At 42.6% G+C, this 21,059-nt stretch overlaps 1 protein-coding gene across 3 annotated transcripts; it reads left to right on the top strand.

Annotated features, from left to right (window-relative positions):
• Positions 1-1,601: 1,601 nt before the first annotated feature.
• Positions 1,602-21,021, top strand: lpin1b (lipin 1b). 3 transcript variants are annotated; one of them, XM_085771585.1, is made up of 20 exons: positions 1,602-1,806; positions 10,638-10,841; positions 10,949-11,044; positions 12,741-13,030; positions 14,186-14,293; positions 14,390-14,513; positions 15,039-15,381; positions 15,586-15,679; positions 15,969-16,153; positions 16,248-16,341; positions 16,432-16,501; positions 17,249-17,341; positions 17,430-17,491; positions 17,576-17,714; positions 17,815-17,963; positions 18,399-18,485; positions 18,594-18,746; positions 18,884-18,998; positions 19,193-19,296; positions 19,389-21,021. In XM_085771585.1, the coding sequence occupies exons 1-20, from the start codon at positions 1,732-1,734 to the stop codon at positions 19,564-19,566; spliced, it is 2,763 nt and encodes a 920-aa protein (XP_085627711.1). In that variant the 5' UTR covers positions 1,602-1,731; the 3' UTR covers positions 19,567-21,021. The 3 variants fall into 3 exon arrangements, with proteins under 3 accessions (XP_085627711.1, XP_085627713.1, XP_085627712.1); XM_085771587.1 differs by lacking the exon at positions 1,602-1,806 and adding an exon at positions 2,165-2,286; XM_085771586.1 differs by lacking the exon at positions 1,602-1,806 and adding an exon at positions 7,295-8,058.
• Positions 21,022-21,059: the final 38 nt, after the last annotated feature.

Here is a 21,059-nt window from a genome sequence, read left to right as displayed (position 1 = left end):
TTTTGTTGTCCTTCACTCTTCTGTTTAAGTGCTACTGATAGATAGATAGATAGATAGATAGATAGATAGATAGATAGATAGATAGATAGATAGATAGATAGATAGATAGATAGATAGATAAATCTCTTTGACACCCTCCCTTCTGGCAGACTCAGGATCATGAGGCCACAAACTGATCGCCTGAGAAACAGCTTCTTCCCCAGGGCAGTGAAAGCCCTGCTGGAAGCCTGAGGTGGACTGTGGCAACACACTGACACACTGCACTTTATATTATATATGTTTTCTTGTTTTTATTATTGTTATTATTTATTGCTTAGGCTTTTAGGATGAATTATTATTATTATTATTAACATTATTTTAAATGCTGCTATGGGTATCTGGGAATGCCTCAAATGGAAATTTCGTTGTATGATATACAATGACAATAAAGCATCTTATCTTATCTAGATAGATAGATAGATAGATAGATAGATAGATAGATAGATAGATAGATAGATAGATAGATAGATAGATAGATAGATAGTACTTTATTGTCATTCAGTTCTTAGGCCTATAGCTACACACTGGTGTGTAGAGAACGAAATGCCGTTGCACTCAGACAGATAAAAACTGACGTAAAAACAAACCAGAACTGAAGAACCACTACTGAAGAATAAGTAGGAGTGCTGAGTGTAATAGGCTACTGTCATGTAGCCTATGCAAACCCTGTCCTCTGATAAAAACCACAGTGAAAACCTAAAGATAACATTCAAAAAGCAAGTCAGGAGGCTAACATACAACTCAAAAAGAAAAGCAAACCAAAGATGACTGAACCATAAGTCTGGAATTAGTTTATTGTTGGTTGATAAAAAAAATAGACCATTATTATTAATGAGACATGCAACAAATGCATTTTGTTTCTATACTAAATTATAACTAGCAAAAGACACATGACAATTGGCAATATTTTAGTCAACCCACCCATTTGTGAGGCAGAGTTTAAATGGTGTAAGTGAAGGCAACTCCAGACCCTCAGTTTGGAGTCTGCTGCACTTATTATTATTGAACACTGGAGGGCACTGTAGTCTAAGACCAAGTGAGATGGATGCCATGGTTGCAAGCAATTAGCTGGCCTATCAAATATATACCAAAGGTCACTGGCTCAAACACATGAGTAACAACAGTGTCATATTAATTACAGTGGTCAGTGGAAGAGACTCTGGGTACCACCAGTGTGACCTGGACTTCACCCCCAGGCAACAGGTGCTCTGGTCCTGTCTGAATGTCAGTGACGGCACTGCGGTCCACACGGGGTCAAGACCAACAACAGGTGTCACGCTCAGTGTGTCAAGTAATTAGAAATTTGCACGTTTAAAACACAGTCAGATAACCATTAGGAGCGGGAGCCCTGTGCCAAGGTAATTTGTCGTCTGACTGGTGTGTGATCATGTGTGGCAGAGGAAGTCCGCTCAGACTAACGTTCTGTCAAACAATCCAAACACATGTCCCCTCCTCAAATGCCTGAGAAGTCAGAGGATCTGGTGGATGGTGACCACTCAAGGACCATCTCAGGTTTCTGACCCGGGGGCTCAGGTAAATTTAGTAAGACGCTGTCCACTTGCACACAGCAGTCAGACACTTGACGTGCATCGAGACTGAAGGCGCAACTTCTAGACTACACCGGACTTGCGGCGTCTCGTACCACAAAAGAGCAGAGAGATCCACAGCTAGGATCAAACACACGATGGAATCATGATATCAGCCGAGGATGATGAAGAGTTTGATGAGACTGTTGAGGAGTATGCCACTGACACCACCTGGAGCTGGGTAAAGTGATCTGTAAATCATCTGCATGTGTGGAAGAACGACAAAAGCATGAATTATGTTAATTATGGGGACAAGACACGAGGAAGAACAGAGTCTCTCCGGACACATGTCTGCATGAAAGCACATGAGTTTGTGTCCCGTCAACAAAGCAAGTATAAAGAGAGAAGTTTGTGTCATTCAATATTTATCATCTGTTTTCATTCAAGCTTAACAGGAATAAAATATTAAACACAATTTATTAAAATCCTGTAACTGATTCTTAGAGCAGAGAGAGTGAGCCCCACAGTGTGTGTGTTTGTGTGTGTGTGTGTGTGTGTGTGTGTGTGTGTGTGTGTGTGTGTGTGTGTGTGTGTGTCAGTAATACCGTAAGACGATCTGCTCCGTCTGAAACTTGGGAACGAGAAGGAGCAACTCTGGATGAAAACAACACATTTATCATAAAGATGACAGCTTGCAACTAGGACTCATTGGTCTTATTAGGTGAGGTAAACACTATGATGGCAATCAAAGATATGCAAGTGAAATGTACATTTTCAGGACATTTATTTTTACTTTATTGTAATATAAAGGCCATACAATCAATGAGCATCTGATTTAATAGACTGTGGTATGAAACAGGGTTTCTGTCTGAATGCAAACTGACCCTAAAAGATGATGGATGGACTTAAAAATATATACTGTGAAATATCTGTTGTGAATCTTGACTTCATAAGAATGTCCTGTTTCTGTTTTCACAGTCTACAGCTATATAAGACAACAATATTCCTATTATGCCCCAAAAGTACATCTGGCTAGTGCTCATAATCTTGCTAATTAGGGACAAGGAGTTTTTTTCTTTTACTTCTAATCTCTGTATCAAAGCTTGGCAGTTCCAGCTAATGTTTCTGTCACATCTTATGACTCTCAGGCCAGAACAGCCTGAGCCAATCACAGCCCTCGATATCAACAAAGTGTGTAGAAACATTATGCAATGAACTTGTTAAAGCAACATGCCCTTGTTGAGTCAGCTGAAACGACGTCTGCACAGAGTGACGAATTGAACAGGCTGTTTTTACAGGCGTATTGTGAGAAGTTGGTCAAGTTTGTAGTGTAATCATAACAGGGCCCTATCATTGTATTGTCACAGCGTATGAAACATTTGGTAGAACAAGCAGGCTTTAACCGGGGAAAGGGTGGTGAGGCGTTCGTTGAAAGTAGTGAGGTGTTGGCTAGTTCATCAGTGTAGTTAGAGAAACTAATGCTTCCTCCTTAAAAGGCTTCAAATATCATTATGGCATTACTATTTTTGGGAGGTGTAAGCATGTAGGAGTAATTAAACGGTTGCTCTACTAATGTGATTTAGGCGAAGGAAGCAGTCAGCTAACAAATGCATATAAAAGAAGTAAAATTGGAGATTGGTAAGGGCTCTGAGAAATTAGCACATTGTTTTGTGATTATCTGGTGATACACTGACACCGTTATGAGTGCGTCAACATGTTTCTTGTATTCTGATCCTGGTCACACCACTGCCCATACATGTTGAAAATGGCATCCTGAGTGCATAGAGAAGATTGGATGTGTTAAACTCTTCCTGGCAAGGCAGCGTGTTCTTAGAAACATGTCGGTGAAGGCAGCTGTGTGGCTCATGTATCCTTGGAGAATCCAGTGACAGTGACATAAAGACTGATTAGGTGGCAGCCTGTATATGTCGCACTGCCAATATAGTATAGCCTACTTTAATATTATGGTATGCTGGGGTTGACTGCGGCAACCACTCCAGGGTGTACCCTGCCCTTGCCAATGTCAGCTAGGATATGCCCTGCAACCCTAAAAAAAATTGTAATCAGTATGAACAGTATAGATATCTGTGATGGCTAATATAAGGTTTGTAATTAACAGATTTAAAGGGGAACTATGTAAGTCCGGTCTCTTTTCCGTTGTTTTGCTAACCCTGGGTCCCTGGCCATTGTTTTTTTAATGAAGCCAGTGAGTGGATAACGTTATATATCATATACAATATTGCGATGTGTATATCTGTGTAGTCTTATCTGTCATAAACAAGAGATTACATGTTACGGGGCCTGCCTGTGTCGCAGTGCTGGGATCTTGCAAAGTTGATTTTCAGCCAAGAGACGCTGCGTGGAAGGCAGAGAGCCTCCATTCTCCCGTAACAAGTCATTTATTTAACCATCACTATTACTCCAAAGTTGTTTAATTAAGGTAGAAATGTAGCACAGTTAAAGGGATAGTTCACCCTAGAATGATATTTCGCTCATTATCTACTCACCCTCATGTGGACTAAGGGCTGGAAGAAGTTTCAGAGTCCTCCGTCCCTTCTCTGAGTTACAGGGGGTCTTGGTGTAGCAGTGCATGTCCATATAACGGTTGCAAAGGGACACCAGAGCTCTTCGTAAAAAAACACACACAAAAAAACATCCAAATACCTCCATGCTGCTTGTATGTAATGTCCGTCTTGTGCTGAAGCCCCAAATTGCGTAATTGACCCTTTGTCAAGGCCCCGCCCCCCACGGTTACTGTTGCTAGGTTGGACAAACCATGGTCACGGAAGGGTTAACTCCCATTGGAAACCATTGAAAATTAGGCAGATTTAAATTGCTTGTAAAGAAAATTTTAATTAACTTATGCATCAGAAAAATAGTGTCCATGATAGAGGACAGACGTGGCTCAATAGCGATTGAACGGGCATTACCTGACTTTTCCGAAAAATGGGGAAAAATCATTGTTTTGGTCACTCACTAGCTAGTAGCTAACGACGCTAGCTAGCGTTAGCTACAAGCTAACGCCTAATCTCCGCCGATCTCCCGTTTTTCCTCGTAAAACTTCACAAAGTTCAAAAGACATTAGCAGCGGTAATGTTACGTTTGCTAGATAACTTTGAAGGTATTAGATCCTCTCTGTCTATGAACACGACCAGAGAGTGGACTGGAGGATGAATGAGCTTAGCACTTCAGTACAGCCAGGGAAAAACAGGCTCACTTCTCATGAGGACTGCACACAACAACAACAACAAACAAAACTTTGCAGTTAACCCCTGACCTATGCCTAGAGCTCCCCCTAGTGGACCACCCCCAAACCCTATTATTAAGCTCAACTAACAGAAGGTTAAAGTAATATGTTATACAGTACACATGGGCCAAGTAGCCTATGTTTATTGATGTCTTAGGTTTGGGGAATGGGATAAAAATGACTCCAGGAATACGTTACAGATATCGTGAGTTGCTATTGCAGGAACCCCAGGCACATTTTAACCATATTGAAAAATTATTAAGTAGTTTTTGCCAAAAAAATTGCTGTCTACCTATCTCGTTTCATAGGGTTTCATTCCAGGGTTGTCCAACCTTAGAATGTTGTGCAACATGTGACATGGGGAGAAGCGCTCTGATTGGTGGATCAGCAGACCAATCAGAAGGCCAACAAAGGGTCAATTGTCCCGAAAAAAATTAAATAAGTCTATATTTTAAGCTTGTTTGTAGCGGAAGCTTCTCAAAGCTCCTCTTCCTGGTCCGTCCAAATCTCGCGTGATTTGCGCCGGCGTCAGTGCGGTTACTGCGAATCACGCGAGATTTGGACGCAATTTGGGGCTTCAGCACAAGACGGACATTACATACGAGCAGCATGGAGGTATTTGGATGTTTTTTTGTGTGTGTTTTTTTACGAAGAGCTCTGGTGTCCCTTTACAACCGTTATATGGACATGCACTGCTACGCTGAGACCCCCTGTAACTCAGAGAAGGGACGGAGGACTCTGAAACTTCTTCCAGCCCTTAGTCCACATGAGGGTGAGTAGATAATGAGCGAAATATCATTCTAGGGTGAACTATCCCTTTAAGGTAAAAATCTTGCATAGTTCCTCTTTAATGTCCCAGCAAACTTCTGACACGAGGAAAGTCTTAGGGTTTTATCATGCTGCGATGTCAGTATAACTTTCACCTTTCATATTGATATATTTTTGAGCTTCTGCTACATATAGATTTACATTTTCTCCATTGTTTATTTTTTAAATTCTGAGGGGGGAGTCGTTTAGTTCAGTTATTTGAGTAGGTGCCCCATATGCAGAGGCTTTGCACCGATTCCACCGGTGGCCCTTTGCTGCATGTCATTCCACCTCTCTGTCTCTCTACAGCTGTCCTATCAAAGCCTAAGAGCTCAAAAATATACTTTTAATTCTGAGGGAGGAGTCTGTAGAGCACATGTCTTCTAGCCTCTGTATCTCACAAGAAAAGCCAAGGCTAATGTATTAAAGAAGAGATCATGTGATAGTACATGTTAAATAACGTATTATGCAGCGAATAACTTGTACAACAAATACCCATTCATAAAAGTGCTTGATGTCAGCTGAGATTGCAGGTTGCTGCAGGGTCAGCAGTTTAATGAGACAATGCTCTCAGGCAAAATACTGGTACAGAAACTGAACATAATGAACGTGCGAGATAGTGAACCACAAAGCACACATGTACAGCGGTCGTGACATCAGACAGTGTGACACGGTGACATAAACTGCTTGTTACACAACTATTTATCAGTCTGAACCAGCAACTAGCTCAGATTCATGAATGAAACATGCCTGTGCTGTTATCTGTTTGCTTTCTTTCCCTCTGCCAAACTCATAATTGTGTCGTCTGGCACAACTGCAAAACAGTATGAACATTTCTGAAGTACACAAGAGTTCTGAAATTTAACAACGCACTGGCCTCAAAGTTGGTACACTGTGATGGAAAAACAAAGGCACGCATTCCTCCTCCACTTCACAGTCTGGAAAAGCAATTAGTTCCTGTCCACACACACACACACACACAGAGGAAGACACACGTGAGACTGCTACAACGTGTAGTCCATCAAATGTTTGGGATATGAAGAGAGATTTTTTTTGTTGTCAAGATTTTGACTTTGTTCTCACTTCCTATATACATACACACACATACTTGTCTTACAGTAGTTTGCGAGGACACTTCATGACAATCCATCCCATAATCCCCACCTAAACTTTAACTATCACAAATAAAAGCCTAACTGTAACCCTATAGGCCTATGTATATATAAACCTAGTCATAACCCTAAAACGACCCTAAGAAGATGAGTTCAGTACCAAAGTGTCTTTACAGTGATGGGTTCAAACCAAACCTGTCCACACAACCAGAGAAAAACATGCACAGACTCACACACAGAAGGAGAGAAAAAGGGATTTATGGAAGCATTTAAGAGGGCTACTACAGGCTAATGGGGGTGGGTGGCTAATGGGGGTGGGTGGGGGGGGGGTTATTAAATGTCTGGTGTTGCTGCTGTGCATTGCTGCTGCACACATGTCCCGGCCAGTCAACCACATCCTCCCTTAACACACTTTCCCTCCTTGTATGCATGCATGGTATCGGACTACAACTGCTAACATCGCATGTGCCACCAGGCTGAGCTGTGATTGGCCAGAAAGATCACCTCACTGCATCACTCTGACTCGGTGACTTCAAACGCTGACGCAGCCCCACTACTTCCCGCCGTCATAGCGGTGTAGCCCGTAGCGACTGGATACAGTTTCACCCCTGTCTGTGCTCTTTAAACCGAGACACCGAAGCGTAATAGAGCCGTGCTAAAAAAATTATCAAGCAAGCGCAGACGTCGTGTGTAATTTTCATACCAAATACATGAAGGACACGTCTGACTTTACAGTTCCTAAACACACTATATTTCGCCAACTATTAGTTACATATAGGCTATTTTAATAAAGCCTAATAAAAAACAGCCAAGTCAAGGTTCTGTTCATTTTAGTTGATGATAAATAGGCCTACATCATAATAAACACTAAATGAGAATACCGAGCTTTACTACACAGCTGTCTAAGTAGGCTACATGGCTGTTATTTTGTTGCCACTGTGGCAGCTGAGACAAGTGGAAACCTAAATGCTGAAGCGATGCATTTTGCAACTCATCGAGCTGAGCGCTGATTGGTCCGCGGGCGGGTCTGCGCTGCAGGTGATGTCACCCACTGACAAGAGTCCCCGAGAGGGAGCGAGAGAGAGGGAGAGACGGGCAGATAGTGGGAGAAATGTTTGTCGCTTTGCTTTAAATAGTCCGGCGTTTTGTTTTTTTTATGTGACGCGCTGAGTCGATGACAGTAAGTCAGGGTTATATATCAGGATCAGACATCACATCCACCGGGAAATCACTCTTCTATGATGTGTTGTTGTGCTGTTGTTCGCCGCTGAGGAAACGCCAGTGACCGTGTGTTGGTAAAGGCTGTCAGCATATTCAGCTTTAAACGGTAGGAGCCTGTATTTACTATGTGTTTTGACTGCACCGACCTACCTATTTTTTTTAATGATTACATATGATGGATTGACTTTATCTGCTCTATTTCTCACAGCTGTTATGATCAACACTGTCCTTAGTCATTAATCATTTATCATTCATCCATAACATTTTCCATCAGGACTGTCAGGATGTTATGAGTCAGCAGTTCACCTATGGTTTTTTAAATGCATGCCTCTTTAAACTTGTGGTTAGAAAAAATGAAACTGATTTGTTGTTATTGTCAGACACATGTCTTTTGTATTTTTTAATGAAATCATTCCTGATTTACTTACGTCTACAAGCAAAGCAAAGGCTTTTGTTTTCTTAAATAATTAGAAATGCCTGTGGGCATATGGGTTATGTCTGTGTAGTAGCCACAATGGGACTGATAAGAACTGAAATTTGGTGAAAATGAAAGTCTGTGTTCACACTTGCAACACATTACTATCTACTGAGTGGCCCAGCCAGATTCCAGCCTGCAGGGAAATTTTCACAACTACTGCTTGTAAATCCATTCAACTAATGGCCGTAGTTAAAAAAAAAAAAAAAACAACAACAAAAAAAACTGGCTTTTGTTGAGAAAAAGAAAGGTTTTCTCACGGGCTCGGTTAGCTTTGACTGTAAATGGTGACGTTTCTAACCACCAAGCCATTTCTCAACACAAGCGCTGCTGTCAGTGTTTTGAGACATGGTTCCTCCTTTTTTGTCTCATCTGCAAAGCAAGAGAGTCTATTTTTGGATGAAGGTACTCTGCAGCATTGTTTCACACCATACGTCCCACACTGTAGAAATCAGCCGGGCTTGCTGGGAGCTAAGTAACCCAATGCCTCAGTGAAAAGTGCAGTTAATAATTTAATGCAATGAAGGTCATCTATGAGGTATTTGAATGGTGTGGTTGGTATGGTTGTGGCTTCTCAGATTCATTTGCTGCTCTAAAATTAGGGCTCCTTAGTTTCTGTAAGGGGCCTCATCTCCTAGTCACATGGACCCATAAAGAGGAGGAGGGGGGGTATGTTGGCATTGTTCCAAGCTGATCTTTCCTTGTACTGCAATCATTTTAGGGCCCCTCTGCCAACTGAAGGCCGGCCCCCTTCCTTGTTTTAGGCAAGAGTTTTGAAAGCTATAGAAAAGGGAATCATAACATTTGACCATTATCGACATTTGCATCACAGAAACCGAAATTGTGTGTTTCCTTTACCGTTTGCTAATGATGCTTATAGAGTTTACATATCTGCATAACATCTCATATTTTCAGTAGTTTCATTACAGTGGAATTGTCACAGATGATTAGTGGGGAAATGGTAGATGAAGAGACTGGCTCTTCAACGCTGAATTATTGCTCGAGTGGAGAAGTTAGGGACAGAGTCTACACACCTATATATTAAATGATGTGTAGACGTGCTTGACAGTATTTTTTTTATGTTTTTACCTGGAAAACGCTTTGTCAATAGACCTGAATTTTGAATTAACAAATAAGGGCAAATCACACAAAAAGATTAATAGGACTAAATGTTACAACAATATGTTTGCATGGCTGAAGTATTTATAAGTGGTTTCTCTCAAAATCTCAGCTGATCTGACAGTGTGACAGTGAGTAACTTCCACTTAGTAACGTTAAAACAAACAAAATCCCTTTAACCTTGACAGAAAATGATGTGTTCCTCAATGATCCAGTCACTCGCATAGTAAGATGTTTTCAGCAGCTTTCAAGGACTGAGCTATGTTGGGAGAACAGAAATGTGATCACACGACTGTTATCTTATGTTACCGTGCTGCTGTCATCAGTCCTGAAACAAATACTGTGTGTGCCGTCTGAAAAACACGAACGGACTGAGTTGTCTGTAGGCGTGAGAGAGAGAGTGATGCAAACACAAGCATAATGCATGATGAACAAGCAACACACTAATGCAGCTCACCCTGAGTCGAGAATTTGCATAACAGTGTGCCTGTCATTCAAAAGACTTCTGCATTTTTGACATTCTGCCGAAGACAACCAAGACGCTCGTGATCTCGTGACCCCCTCCTTTCAGTTCAGTCCCGTCTTTACTTGATGAGCACTGGTTGTTCTAACTTGGTTTTGTCCTTTTGACCTCTGGTGTCTGGGGGTATACTGTAGCTGGATGGAAAGTTGGGGTAGGATTTCTAGACTTATCAGGAGGGGTGGGAAGGTCAAAGTGGCAACAGGTTGTTTCTACCGTATGTAGGCCACAGACTGCCCTGGGAGGGATTATGTGAGCACTGACCAGAAACCAGCCACCGTGTCCTCCTTCCTCAGCCATGCCACTCACCCACGTCCAGTGAAGGACAGTTACGTCATCAGGGGGTTTGACTGACGGACTGAAGAATGGCACACTAGGTCCCTGATCATAAACACCTCCCGTGAAGGTTGAATGAGTCCAAGGCATGGTTGAGTCCAGTATTATGGAGCTTAGTGGTCCCGACTGGGTGTTTGAAGTTGCTAATTTAGACCCATCGGTATGAATGTAATAATGCTAAGTCATTTCCTTTGTCCCGTCTTGTCTCCTGTCTCGTCCTCTCCTCCTCCTTTAGACCCGCCAGACCATGAACTACGTGGGCCAGTTGGCGGGCCAGGTGTTTGTCCAGGTCAAAGAGCTGTACCGAGGCCTCAACCCTGCCACCCTCTCCGGCTGCATTGACGTCATCGTGGTGAGACAGCCCGATGGCACCCTGCAGTGCTCGCCTTTCCACGTCCGCTTCGGCAAGATGGGCGTCCTCCGGTCCCGAGAGAAAGTGGTATGGGGATTACAAACGAGGGATCTGTCCTTAAGGCGAAAAGTTCAATGTCCTTCGTTTGTTCGGCTCTTTAATTCTCACCAGCGGTCCTCTTCTGTCTCTTCTAGGTGGACATGGAGATCAATGGAGAGCCAGTGGATCTACACATGAAACTTGGGGACAATGGAGAAGCTTTCTTTGTCCAAGAGACAGAAAATGATCAGGTACAAAGAACATGACTTAGCTGTGTTATTATCCGCATGTTAAGACATTTTGTTTGGTGTGATCTAAATTTGAGATTGCATCACTGTTTTAGGCAACAGAAGCAGTGAAGTGCCTCTGGAAATGGAAAATAATCCAAACTGTTTTGTAGTAAAGTCGTAATTCAAACAAAACCTCAGTGGCACACATTCAAATGAAAACAAGATTCAAATGAAAACACACCGCTCTCCGCCCCTCTTAGGTACTGAAACCAAGACACACCCATGTTTACACCCCGAGCACCATTATCCAAACTATCTTTCTCCCGACACATAGACAGTTTGAACAAGGTCACGCTGTGTGCAGAGTTGGCACCGCAGCCAGGAATTTCTTCCTTTCCTTTCTGGCTGAACAGCAATACTCTGTTCATTAGCAAGCAGGAGCCCTGAATGCAGCGCTTACCGACTGTGTCTGACCTATATATAAGATTGATGAGGATATACCTGGAGAGGAGGAACCTGGAAAAAGAAAATGCTTAGAGGAGGTGGTGCTCATGTATGTGTGAATGTAGCTTAACTATTAGAGAAGTGGTTTAAGGTTGACAGGTTAGATGAAGCCTAAAATAACCTGTTGTATTTCTGCTTTCAGTTTTTGTTTTTATTAAACCAGTAAAAAAAAACATTTGAAGGTCAGTTTTAGGATTCGTGGAAAACTGTGGAACAGACCGGCCTCTTTCCAAACGGTTCTTAGAAAGCTGGTTGTTCTTTTTTTCATTGTTTTTATTTGGTTGTCCAAGATTTTGAGTTGCAGATACATAGCTTTCACTGCCTTGATAAAACGTTTCTATGCACATAAGGATGTGTGCAGCGCAAAGACATAAACAAGGGGGGTGAACTACTGTGGCTGGGAGCCGGCTCCAACAAGGGAAACGGGTGATTTATTCTCCCCAGAGTGGTGTCAGATTCCGAGGTCTGGAAGAGAAAGGAGGAGCGAAGGACTGTGTCTGAACCCTTTTTTTTTTTTTTTTTTTTTCTTGGCACGGGGAAGCAAAAACGTGAGGGTGTATTGTCAACCCACAAATCATTCGGTTATACTTCATTTTTTCCCCCCTCGTCTGTGTTTTTCTCCCTCTCTTACCATATGTCTGCACACACACACATTTATAATCCCTCCCTGCTTTGACTGCCGGAGACTCTCTTGGAAAGCCTTTTCCTTTCCTAGAAGGAGGGAATCTAAAAAAAAGAAAAGAAAAAAAGTGTGTCCTTTTACAGAGAAAAGGCTCATGAGGAGCTGTTTTGGATTGGCTGGTTCGTTCTGCTGGCAAACAGCAGAGAGATTTCCTGCAAACAATTTGGCAGTGATTGTACACATGTGCTTCAGACCACAACAGTGCAGCACTAAAACTGGAGTCGTGTTTCCAAAATCTGAAAAGTCTATGATGCTTTAGTAGATGAACTGTTTTGTTGTTCTGTGTTATACTGTGTAATTGTATAAATGCCATTGTTTGATGTTAATGCTTAAGATAATATGTGGATGTTTTCCAAATAGCAAATGTTTTAGCAACAGCACAAATGGCTATGTGTTGCACGCAGTCAAAATATCCCTACGGTGTTTAATTCCAGCAAAATAACTTGGTAAAACATCTGATTTACAAGAAGCTTCACAGGTTCATTTCAAAGAAGTCGCTCATTGTTTCACTTCTGCTTCTTGTCTAAACAGGAAGTGGTCCCCTCCTACCTGGCCACCTCTCCGATCCTGTCAGATGGGGGCGCTATGATGAGCTCCTCCCTGATGGGGAAGTGCGCCGGGCCACCCGTGCAGACGCTGGGCGCCACGGGGAGCAACGGAGAGACCGGCGGCGGGTTGATGAAGAAGAGGAGGAAGAGGAGGAGGAAGGCTCGGGCGGACAGCATGAGGAGGGAGGAGAGCGGAGAGTACTCCGAAGACGAGGACATGTTCACGATAGACATCAGCTCGGATGAAGGGACGGAGATGGAGAGCAGCAACAGGTGAGGAAGAAGAGAGGGAAGAAGAGAGGGGGAGGGAGGTTGAAAAAAAAAACTGAACATCTACATGGAATGTGAGGAGTAAGGAAAGAAAAGCGATACACGTGACAGAGTGCGGGAGGAGGGGAATGCCTGGGCGAGGGAGACCTCGAGATAAACAGGACAATACATCAGTGAAATGAGCCTTTACAGCAGCTGTAATGGAGCTGAAGAATAAACAGACCAGCGTCTGTAGTGCAGAGGCCTCCAGCTGTGGAGTTGGCTCACACACGCTGATAAGATACACACACGCAGCCATATGGAAAACACTCCATCAGCCATGATTTTCTTATTTTTTTTATTTTGTATAACTTGATATGAAAGAAGAAACCTTACACACCACATGTGTTTTAGTGAATGAGTGCATGTTTACCTCTGTTGACACACATATGCATCCACAGTGTAACTGGGCCTCTGGGTGTCCAGTGGACTATTTGACCCAAAACAGCCTATAGCATGTGCAGTATGCAGGGCAGGCACGCAGCTATAGGAGTCACACTGTATGTTGTCGACCCTATGGTGAAGACATCCAGCAACAGTTGTAAATACGTACTGTACCTGGTGACAGCTTTATTTTCATCTCTGCACGTGTGCACGATTTATTATTACACCTAAATTCTGGCTCATCTCCCCACACAACTGTAAAACAACACCAGGATGGCGTTCTCATTCATGTACAGCCAATACAGTCATTAGTTTATGATACATAGATGAAGTGTTATGTACTTTGTTATAAAAGGAAAAACTACCTCAGAACAATAAACCCCTTTCAGGGATGTACTCTGCTTTAACTAGACACCATTTTATGTAACTTTGACTAATTAATTCTAAACCACACTTTATTTTTAACAAGGATTTTTTTCAGTTATCAAAAATATCACTGGTAAAGTCAGCTTCAGGCTCAGCAGAGCTCTCTGAGCTGCAGATGTGTTGGGTTTTGAGTGCAAACAGAGTGAAACAAGTTCAGACGTGATCACTGTGGTGTCTGGAGAGCTGTTTTGGGAAGTAGGTGTGAAGTAAAGGGGAAATTACAGCCTTGAAAATAAATGACCCGCAACAGTATGAAAACTGTATAATGAATAAATGTATGATATGCTTGTCTGTGTGCGTGTGTTTCAGGTCTCGGGACGTCCTGAGAGATGAGACGACAGCTGGTTCAACTAGTGGCTCTTACAAACAGGCAGGAATCTACACCCGTTCAGACGGAGAGTGGAGTCCCATCCAGAGGTGCCTAAAATACACATCTACACATACACACATGCTATAATAAACACTAAAGTGAACAGATTTATAAATGTTGTGTGTCATCTCTTCTTCTCTCAGCCCCGGACACTCTCGTCCCACCTCTCCCAAGAGTGACTCTGAGCTGATGACCAAGCCGTCAGACACAGACAACCAGAATCCAGCCATGCACTGGGCGTGGGGAGAGCTGCCACAGGCTGCCACGGTAACCAAATTGTCCACTATGTGCACATCCCAACAGAGAATGACTGTGTATATTCATATTACACTGCAAAAACTCAAAACCTTTCCAAGAATATTTGTCTTATTTCTTGTCAAAATGTCTCATTTCTAGTCAAAATGAATCTCTTTCCACTTAAAATAAGACTCATCACCTAAAAAATGAACTAGTTTTTAGATAATTTTCACCGTTTTCTTTCTTATTACAAGCACAAAAAAAACTTGCTTTCACTTCACTTCAAAAAAGTGAAAGCAAGTTTTTTTGTGCTTGTAATAAGAAATAAAAACTTGCTCCACTAGCAGATTATTTTAAGTGAAAATATGCTTGAGAGACATAAAAAGTGTCTAAAAACAAGCTACTTTTTATGTGATGAGTCTTATTTTAAGTATAAGGAGATTTGTTTGACTACAAATAAGACAAATATTCTCTGTAAGATTTGTAGTTTTAGAAGTGTAGTTTTGGCGCTGTAGTGTATCACACCCATCATCCTCCTTTTCCCTGTTTCCTCAGCCATCCTTCCTCCCAGTGAAATCGGAGCCTCCACCAGTTTGCCCCGTATCCATCCCCGTGTCTGAGAGCACGCACTTCCGTGTGATTACTCATGAGACGTCTTCAGAACAGTGCGGACCCTGTTCTGAAATATCAGCGCTCAGGCTGCTGATGTCGGAGGAGACGGTGGTCACATCAGAAACGGTCGTCACGGTCGGGATGGAGTCGGAGTCGGTGAGGATGGAGTCACAGACGGTGACCTCGGAGTCGCAGGTCGCAGCAGCAGCAGCTCGTATGATGGCCGACCTGGATGAGACGATGTTGCGTCCACTCGGCAAGACCGACTCTCCATCCAAGAGAAAAGGTAATTTTAAGAGGGCAAGGTCACCGAATTAGCACAATAAACACATAATATCATCTCATTTGGCGAGGTTTGTACCAAATGTGGTGCTTCTGAGATTTTTTTGGTGCATTATGAACCATATCCAGATATTATATTTGGGTGAACAGCTAAGAAAAACAAAAAAGCTTTAAAAAAGATTTCAACTGAGTCTTTTCTCTGTTTCAGACAAGAGGAGCCGCCATCTTGGTTCAGATGGAATTTACCTGGATGACATCACAGAGCTCGAGCCTGAAGTGGCAGCCCTTTATTTCCCCAAGAGGTACGTGGACGGACAGACGCATACACACATGCACATACACACACAGAATCATACTTGATGTGTTTTTTTTATTGATTGATTGATTTTATGAGCACGAACAATAGAAAAAACAAAACAGACAACAACAAAACATACAGAATAAAAAAAGTCCCACCCTGAACTACTGTAACAGTGAGCGGTGCAATCGTTATGAAAGTTTTAATGATGATGATAACTGAGCTGTGTGAAGTTATTCATGAGTTTCTATTCCGTCCTGATAATAAACACGCCTCCCTCCTCCCCTCTGCAGCGATGGCGGTGCAACAGTGAGGAGCATCTCCGACCCCGGCCTCCACAGCACCAGCCTGTCCCCACAGTCGGTCAGCTCTGGAGGAGACAGCGGAGTGGACAGCTACTCTGACCCCATGTCTGACCTGCCGTCCATCGCCATCTCTCTGTGTGGGGGGCTGAATGACAACAGGGAGATCACAAAAGGTGAGAACCTCACTCAGACGCTGATTTGTCTGATGTGTGAACTGTGGCAAAGGGACGTTTAACAGGAAATGTGTGTGTGTGTGTGTCTTTACAGAGCAGTTCCATGAGAAGATCATCTCCTACCAGCAGTTCTCAGAGAACCCCTCCATCATCGACGACCCCAACTTAGTCGTAAAAATTGGCTCCAAGTAAGACCCCCATCTCTCTTGAATAAAAAGAAAAACGTTTTTTGCAGTATTTATGGTATTGATATGAATATATGTTGTTGTCTTCCTCAGGTACTATAATTGGAGCAGTGCAGCTCCTCTCATGCTGGCTATGCAAGCCTTCCAGAAACCTCTGCCAAAGGTAAGAAACTGACACACACACACATAGAAACACATATACACAGCACAGATACTAATAAGGGTTGGTTGTAATAGCTGAACACATTCCCCATTTTGACTGAGAGTGGCACTGCATCCTGTATGTGTATACCTCTATACACACATCTACTCATCTGTTCATCATGTTGACTAATATCCAATCTGCAGTCTACTACTTGAAACCTTGTGTCGCGTGTTGTTGCAACCTCAGACAAACAACCCCCTTTGAACCTGTTCTATCTCGGCATGTGGGTTAAACTTTGTCTTCCCCTCTGTTCTCCCTCCTTGTTATTTTCCCACTCCCTTCTTCATCACTCCATCCATTCATCCATCCCTTTAGTCCTCTTGTCTCTCTTATATTCACTCCGCCTTGGAGTTTCTTCTCTGCTGTCTGACTGGAGTGCTGGGCTACAGCTCTGTATGTCGGAAACAACAGCACTCACTCCCTTTTCTCCTCGTATTTACTTTCTCTGCCTTCCTCATTCTCTTGCCACTGTCAGTTGCCACCCTACACACACCCCGCCCCCCCCCACACACACACACACACACACACCCACACACAGATTCTTTCTCTCACTCCACCACTTTGTTTTGCTCATTCCATCCACAGACACATTGGTTCTGTGTTATTGTTTGTTGATTTATAGTCCGATTTCAGTTTTTTTAAGTGTGTTTTATGGTGTTGTGTTGTGGTGGTTTGGTTGTGTGGTTGTGCGTGCTCCACACACAGGCTGCAGTGGAAAACATCATGAAGGAGAAAATGCCCAAGAAAGGAGGGAGGTGGTGGTTCTCCTGGAGAGGCAGAAACAACAGCGCTAAATCGGTAATTTTTATATTCTACAAGTCACCGCTGCTGTGACGGGAAATGAAAAATGTATTTATCTTCACCTTGTTTCTTTTTCTTCTTGTAGGATTCAGTGTCTGAGCGTGGGGCCTGTGGCTCTGTCGAACAAGCTGGGAAAATGACAATCAGGTAAGAGATCTGAAACATTTCTGGATAAAAACACAACACAACCACAGACTAAACATTCATGACTAAAAAAAACTCTTAAAATAGGCATAAAGAAGAATCATCCTCAAGTGATGAAGAGCACAGAGCAGGCAAGCAGGGCTCTCCCAACGTCCAATCAGACTCTCCGCTCGCATCAGGGGGCGTGTCTTACAAGAAAACGCTACGTCTCACATCGGAGCAGCTGGTGAGGAGTTTGGTCTGAACACATGGACTTTGAACTGTGTTTGTTATCTTTGGGACTTGCTTTGATATATCACTTCTCTCTCTCTCTCACACACACACAGATGTCCCTCCAGCTGCAGGACGGTCCCAACGATGCTGTGTTCAGTGTGACCACTCAGTACCAGGGAACCTGCCGCTGTCAGGGAACCATCTACCTCTGGAACTGGGACGACAAGATAATAATCTCAGACATCGATGGAACCATCACCAGGTGAGTGATATGTTTTCATCTATCTTTACAATGTAGCTCAACTTAATTTGGAGTGAAAATGGATATGTATATGGCTCCAAATGACAGCATCATCTCTGCGGTTTAAATTACTTTTTTATTGGCTGGTTAGGATTCAGTGTGATGAAATAATCTTTTCACAGCGGTGTCGTCTGTCATTTTCATTCACTGTTGAATAATGAGCCAGATTTCCATTTTGGGCTGAAGATTAAATACGCAGCTTCCAGAATGTCAGGATTTAAACTTTGATCTTTCCACAGGGAGATAAATGACAGAGCATCATGTCACAGTTGATCTAACTTTCAACCTTTTCTCTCCCCGTAAATCAACATGTTTGCAAACCTTATGTGCTATTTTTCACCCTGGAGACCAGATTTGACTCACATGTTCAAATATCACCCGTGTGTTTCTCTCCAGGTCAGACACTTTGGGCCATATCCTGCCCACACTGGGGAAAGACTGGACCCACCAGGGGATTGCACACCTCTACCACAAAGTCAGCCAGTAAGCACTCATTTATTAACACTAACATAAAGGGACGAATTGGTGCCAATCAAATTTTACGTCATAGAGGCAAAAACAAACTCTGAACTGTCTCTCTCTCTACATCAGAAATGGCTACAAGTTCCTGTACTGCTCAGCCCGGGCTATCGGCATGGCTGACATGACCAGAGGATACCTCCACTGGGTCAACGAGAGAGGCACCATGCTTCCAATGGGCCCCGTCCTCCTGAGCCCCAGCAGCCTCTTCTCGGCTCTGCACAGGTCGCTGATCCACACAAACAAACACACGCATGTTTATTTCAGAGTTGAGCAGCAGTGTTGTGTTGTGTTGTGTGCCGATTGTCGATTGTTGTTAAATCCCTATGGTGTGTGTGTATTTGTGTGTGTCTGTCTGACAGGGAGGTGATTGAGAAGAAACCGGAGAAGTTCAAGGTGGAGTGTCTCACTGATATCAAGAACCTCTTCTACCCCAACACACAGCCTTTCTACGCAGCGTTTGGCAACAGACCAACGGTACAACAACACACACACACACATTGTAAAGAGTATATTTCATAGCATTTTTTATTTGTTGCTTTATTGATGCCCAGTATAAAGAATTTAGTGTGTTTTGATTACAGATCAAAGCCATTATTCCAGATTGAAAGTTTATATTAGATGTATAACATGTCTAACATCACCTCACTTAATCTTTTTTATATTTTTAGGATGTATACTCATATAAAGAAGTAGGAGTGCCACTGAACAGGATTTTTACAGTTAACCCCAAAGGTGAACTGGTGCAGGAGCACGCCAAGACCAACATCTCATCGTAAGTCCCTCATCCAGTTTACATACTTGGACAATTTTAGTATCTACTAAATTAAACATCCAACTGATTCCTCCTCTCTTCTCCTCATTCAGCTATGCACGTCTGGGTGAGGTGGTGGACCACGTGTTCCCCCTGAAGATGCGATCCTCCTCCTCAGACTTCCCCTGCTCGGACACCTATAGCCACTTCACGTACTGGAGGGAGCAGCTCCCCCGAGTGGAGCATCAGGGAACTACACCTCTGCAGACCCCCGGCCCCGGCAGCAGCTGACTGTCTGCAGCCTGCTGAGAGGGCTCCTATCCTGGCAGGCGCAGCACTGACTCACTGTGACGGTGTGCTTGAGATGTAGCAGTTGTGATGGTTACATGTGTGTGATATGAATTTGTAGATTTTTGTAATAGATTAAGCACTTTTATCAGTGCATGGTAGAGCGTCAACATAGTAGGCCATTCTGCTGTGTATAGTCTTATAATAACGCACAATATGGACGTAAGCGCACTTTTATCAATGGATGACTAGATGTGTGTATATGGGAAATGATAGTAATTTATTCAGGCAGCTTAGCACATATGTTATTTTGGAGTGAGTGTTGACATTATTCCGACAGCTGGACTTTATATTTATGCGGTTTCATACTATATTTAACAGACAGTGTCTACGGCATCTGTTCATAAGTGCATGTGCATACGTCAGAGAACAAGTTATCTTAACTTGTGCCAAAATGTAGAATTTATTTTCGTACTCTGAACCGTTTTTTCTGTTAAGACTGTTATCAATCAGCAAATAGATACGCTTTGTAGCAGTGTATGTTCAGTCGTGTGTGTTGTGTTTGAAAGAGATGAGTTGCCTCAGTATTGATTATTTAGTACATTATACAGAGCACAATGAATGAAAGAAAGCATATATGTAGCTTCATTAGCTGACAAAAGGTCTGTTACAGAGAGTTTAAATGAGTATTTATAATTGAGAGGAAGAAAAGAAAAAGAAAAGCACAACCTTTTTAAAAAATCACAACCATCAGTTTTCTCTAAAAAAAACAAAACAAACTAAAGTATCTGTATCAGTGTGAAGATTTGCCGAATCATTTATGTTTTTCTATGCAAGTCGCAGTGTGTATGTGTTATGATCAGAATGTCATTTCTGTGGTGGCCTTCGTGAAATGTCTTTTAATCTATTTAACGTCCGTACAGAAACACATCATGGGACTGTAATGTGTTCCACTCTCTAGGACTACACTTCGTTACTGCCATTCCTTGTGGAATATCTCTCAAAGCAAAAGCCTTCTCTGAAAATCCCGATCAGACTCATCACATCGTAGAGAGTGGCCTTTTTCTAAGTTACAGAAGTTTGAGGAGGAATCCCTTTTTTTTCTTATTATACTATACAGACAATATGAGGTCATTAATGTAAGCTGCTATCATGGTGACCTGCATCATTGGCTTTGTTGTGGATAAAAACACCTAAATAGTATCATAACATTACAGTAGGTGTGAGTAAGCCTATAGTTTATGACAGGGTGTGTATATAATGCTTTAACGTTGTTGTTGTTGTTGTTGTTATTATTCTTTCCATGAAAGAGCTAAAATAGCCTGGAAGTGTTTTATTTTTGCCTTAACTGTGAACATGATCAATGATTTGCTCATTCACTCCCTCCATGGCCTCAGTTGACCAGCTCACTGTTAAACTGGTGTAATCAAACTCAATTAAAATGCATTGGTACAGCAACGAGTGTGTCTGTTAATGTCCATCGATCTCAGTAGAAC

The sequence above is a fragment of the Trachurus japonicus genome, chromosome 24 (genome assembly GCF_045865225.1).
Source record: "Trachurus japonicus isolate A0001 chromosome 24, Traja_1.0".
Taxonomy (NCBI): Eukaryota; Metazoa; Chordata; class Actinopteri; order Carangiformes; family Carangidae; genus Trachurus; species Trachurus japonicus.
Note: the sequence above shows the minus strand (reverse complement) of the source record. Positions and strands in the feature narration are given on the sequence as shown.

Excerpts from the sequence above, each read along its gene's own strand:
- lpin1b (XM_085771585.1), top strand. The coding sequence starts at position 1,732 with ATGATATCAGCCGAGGATGATGAAGAGTTTGATGAGACTGTTGAGGAG. Across the intron at positions 18,999-19,192 it reads CGTTTGGCAACAGACCAACG|GATGTATACTCATATAAAGA; the intron begins GTACAACAACAC and ends TTATATTTTTAG. Across the intron at positions 19,297-19,388 it reads GCCAAGACCAACATCTCATC|CTATGCACGTCTGGGTGAGG; the intron begins GTAAGTCCCTCA and ends CTCCTCATTCAG.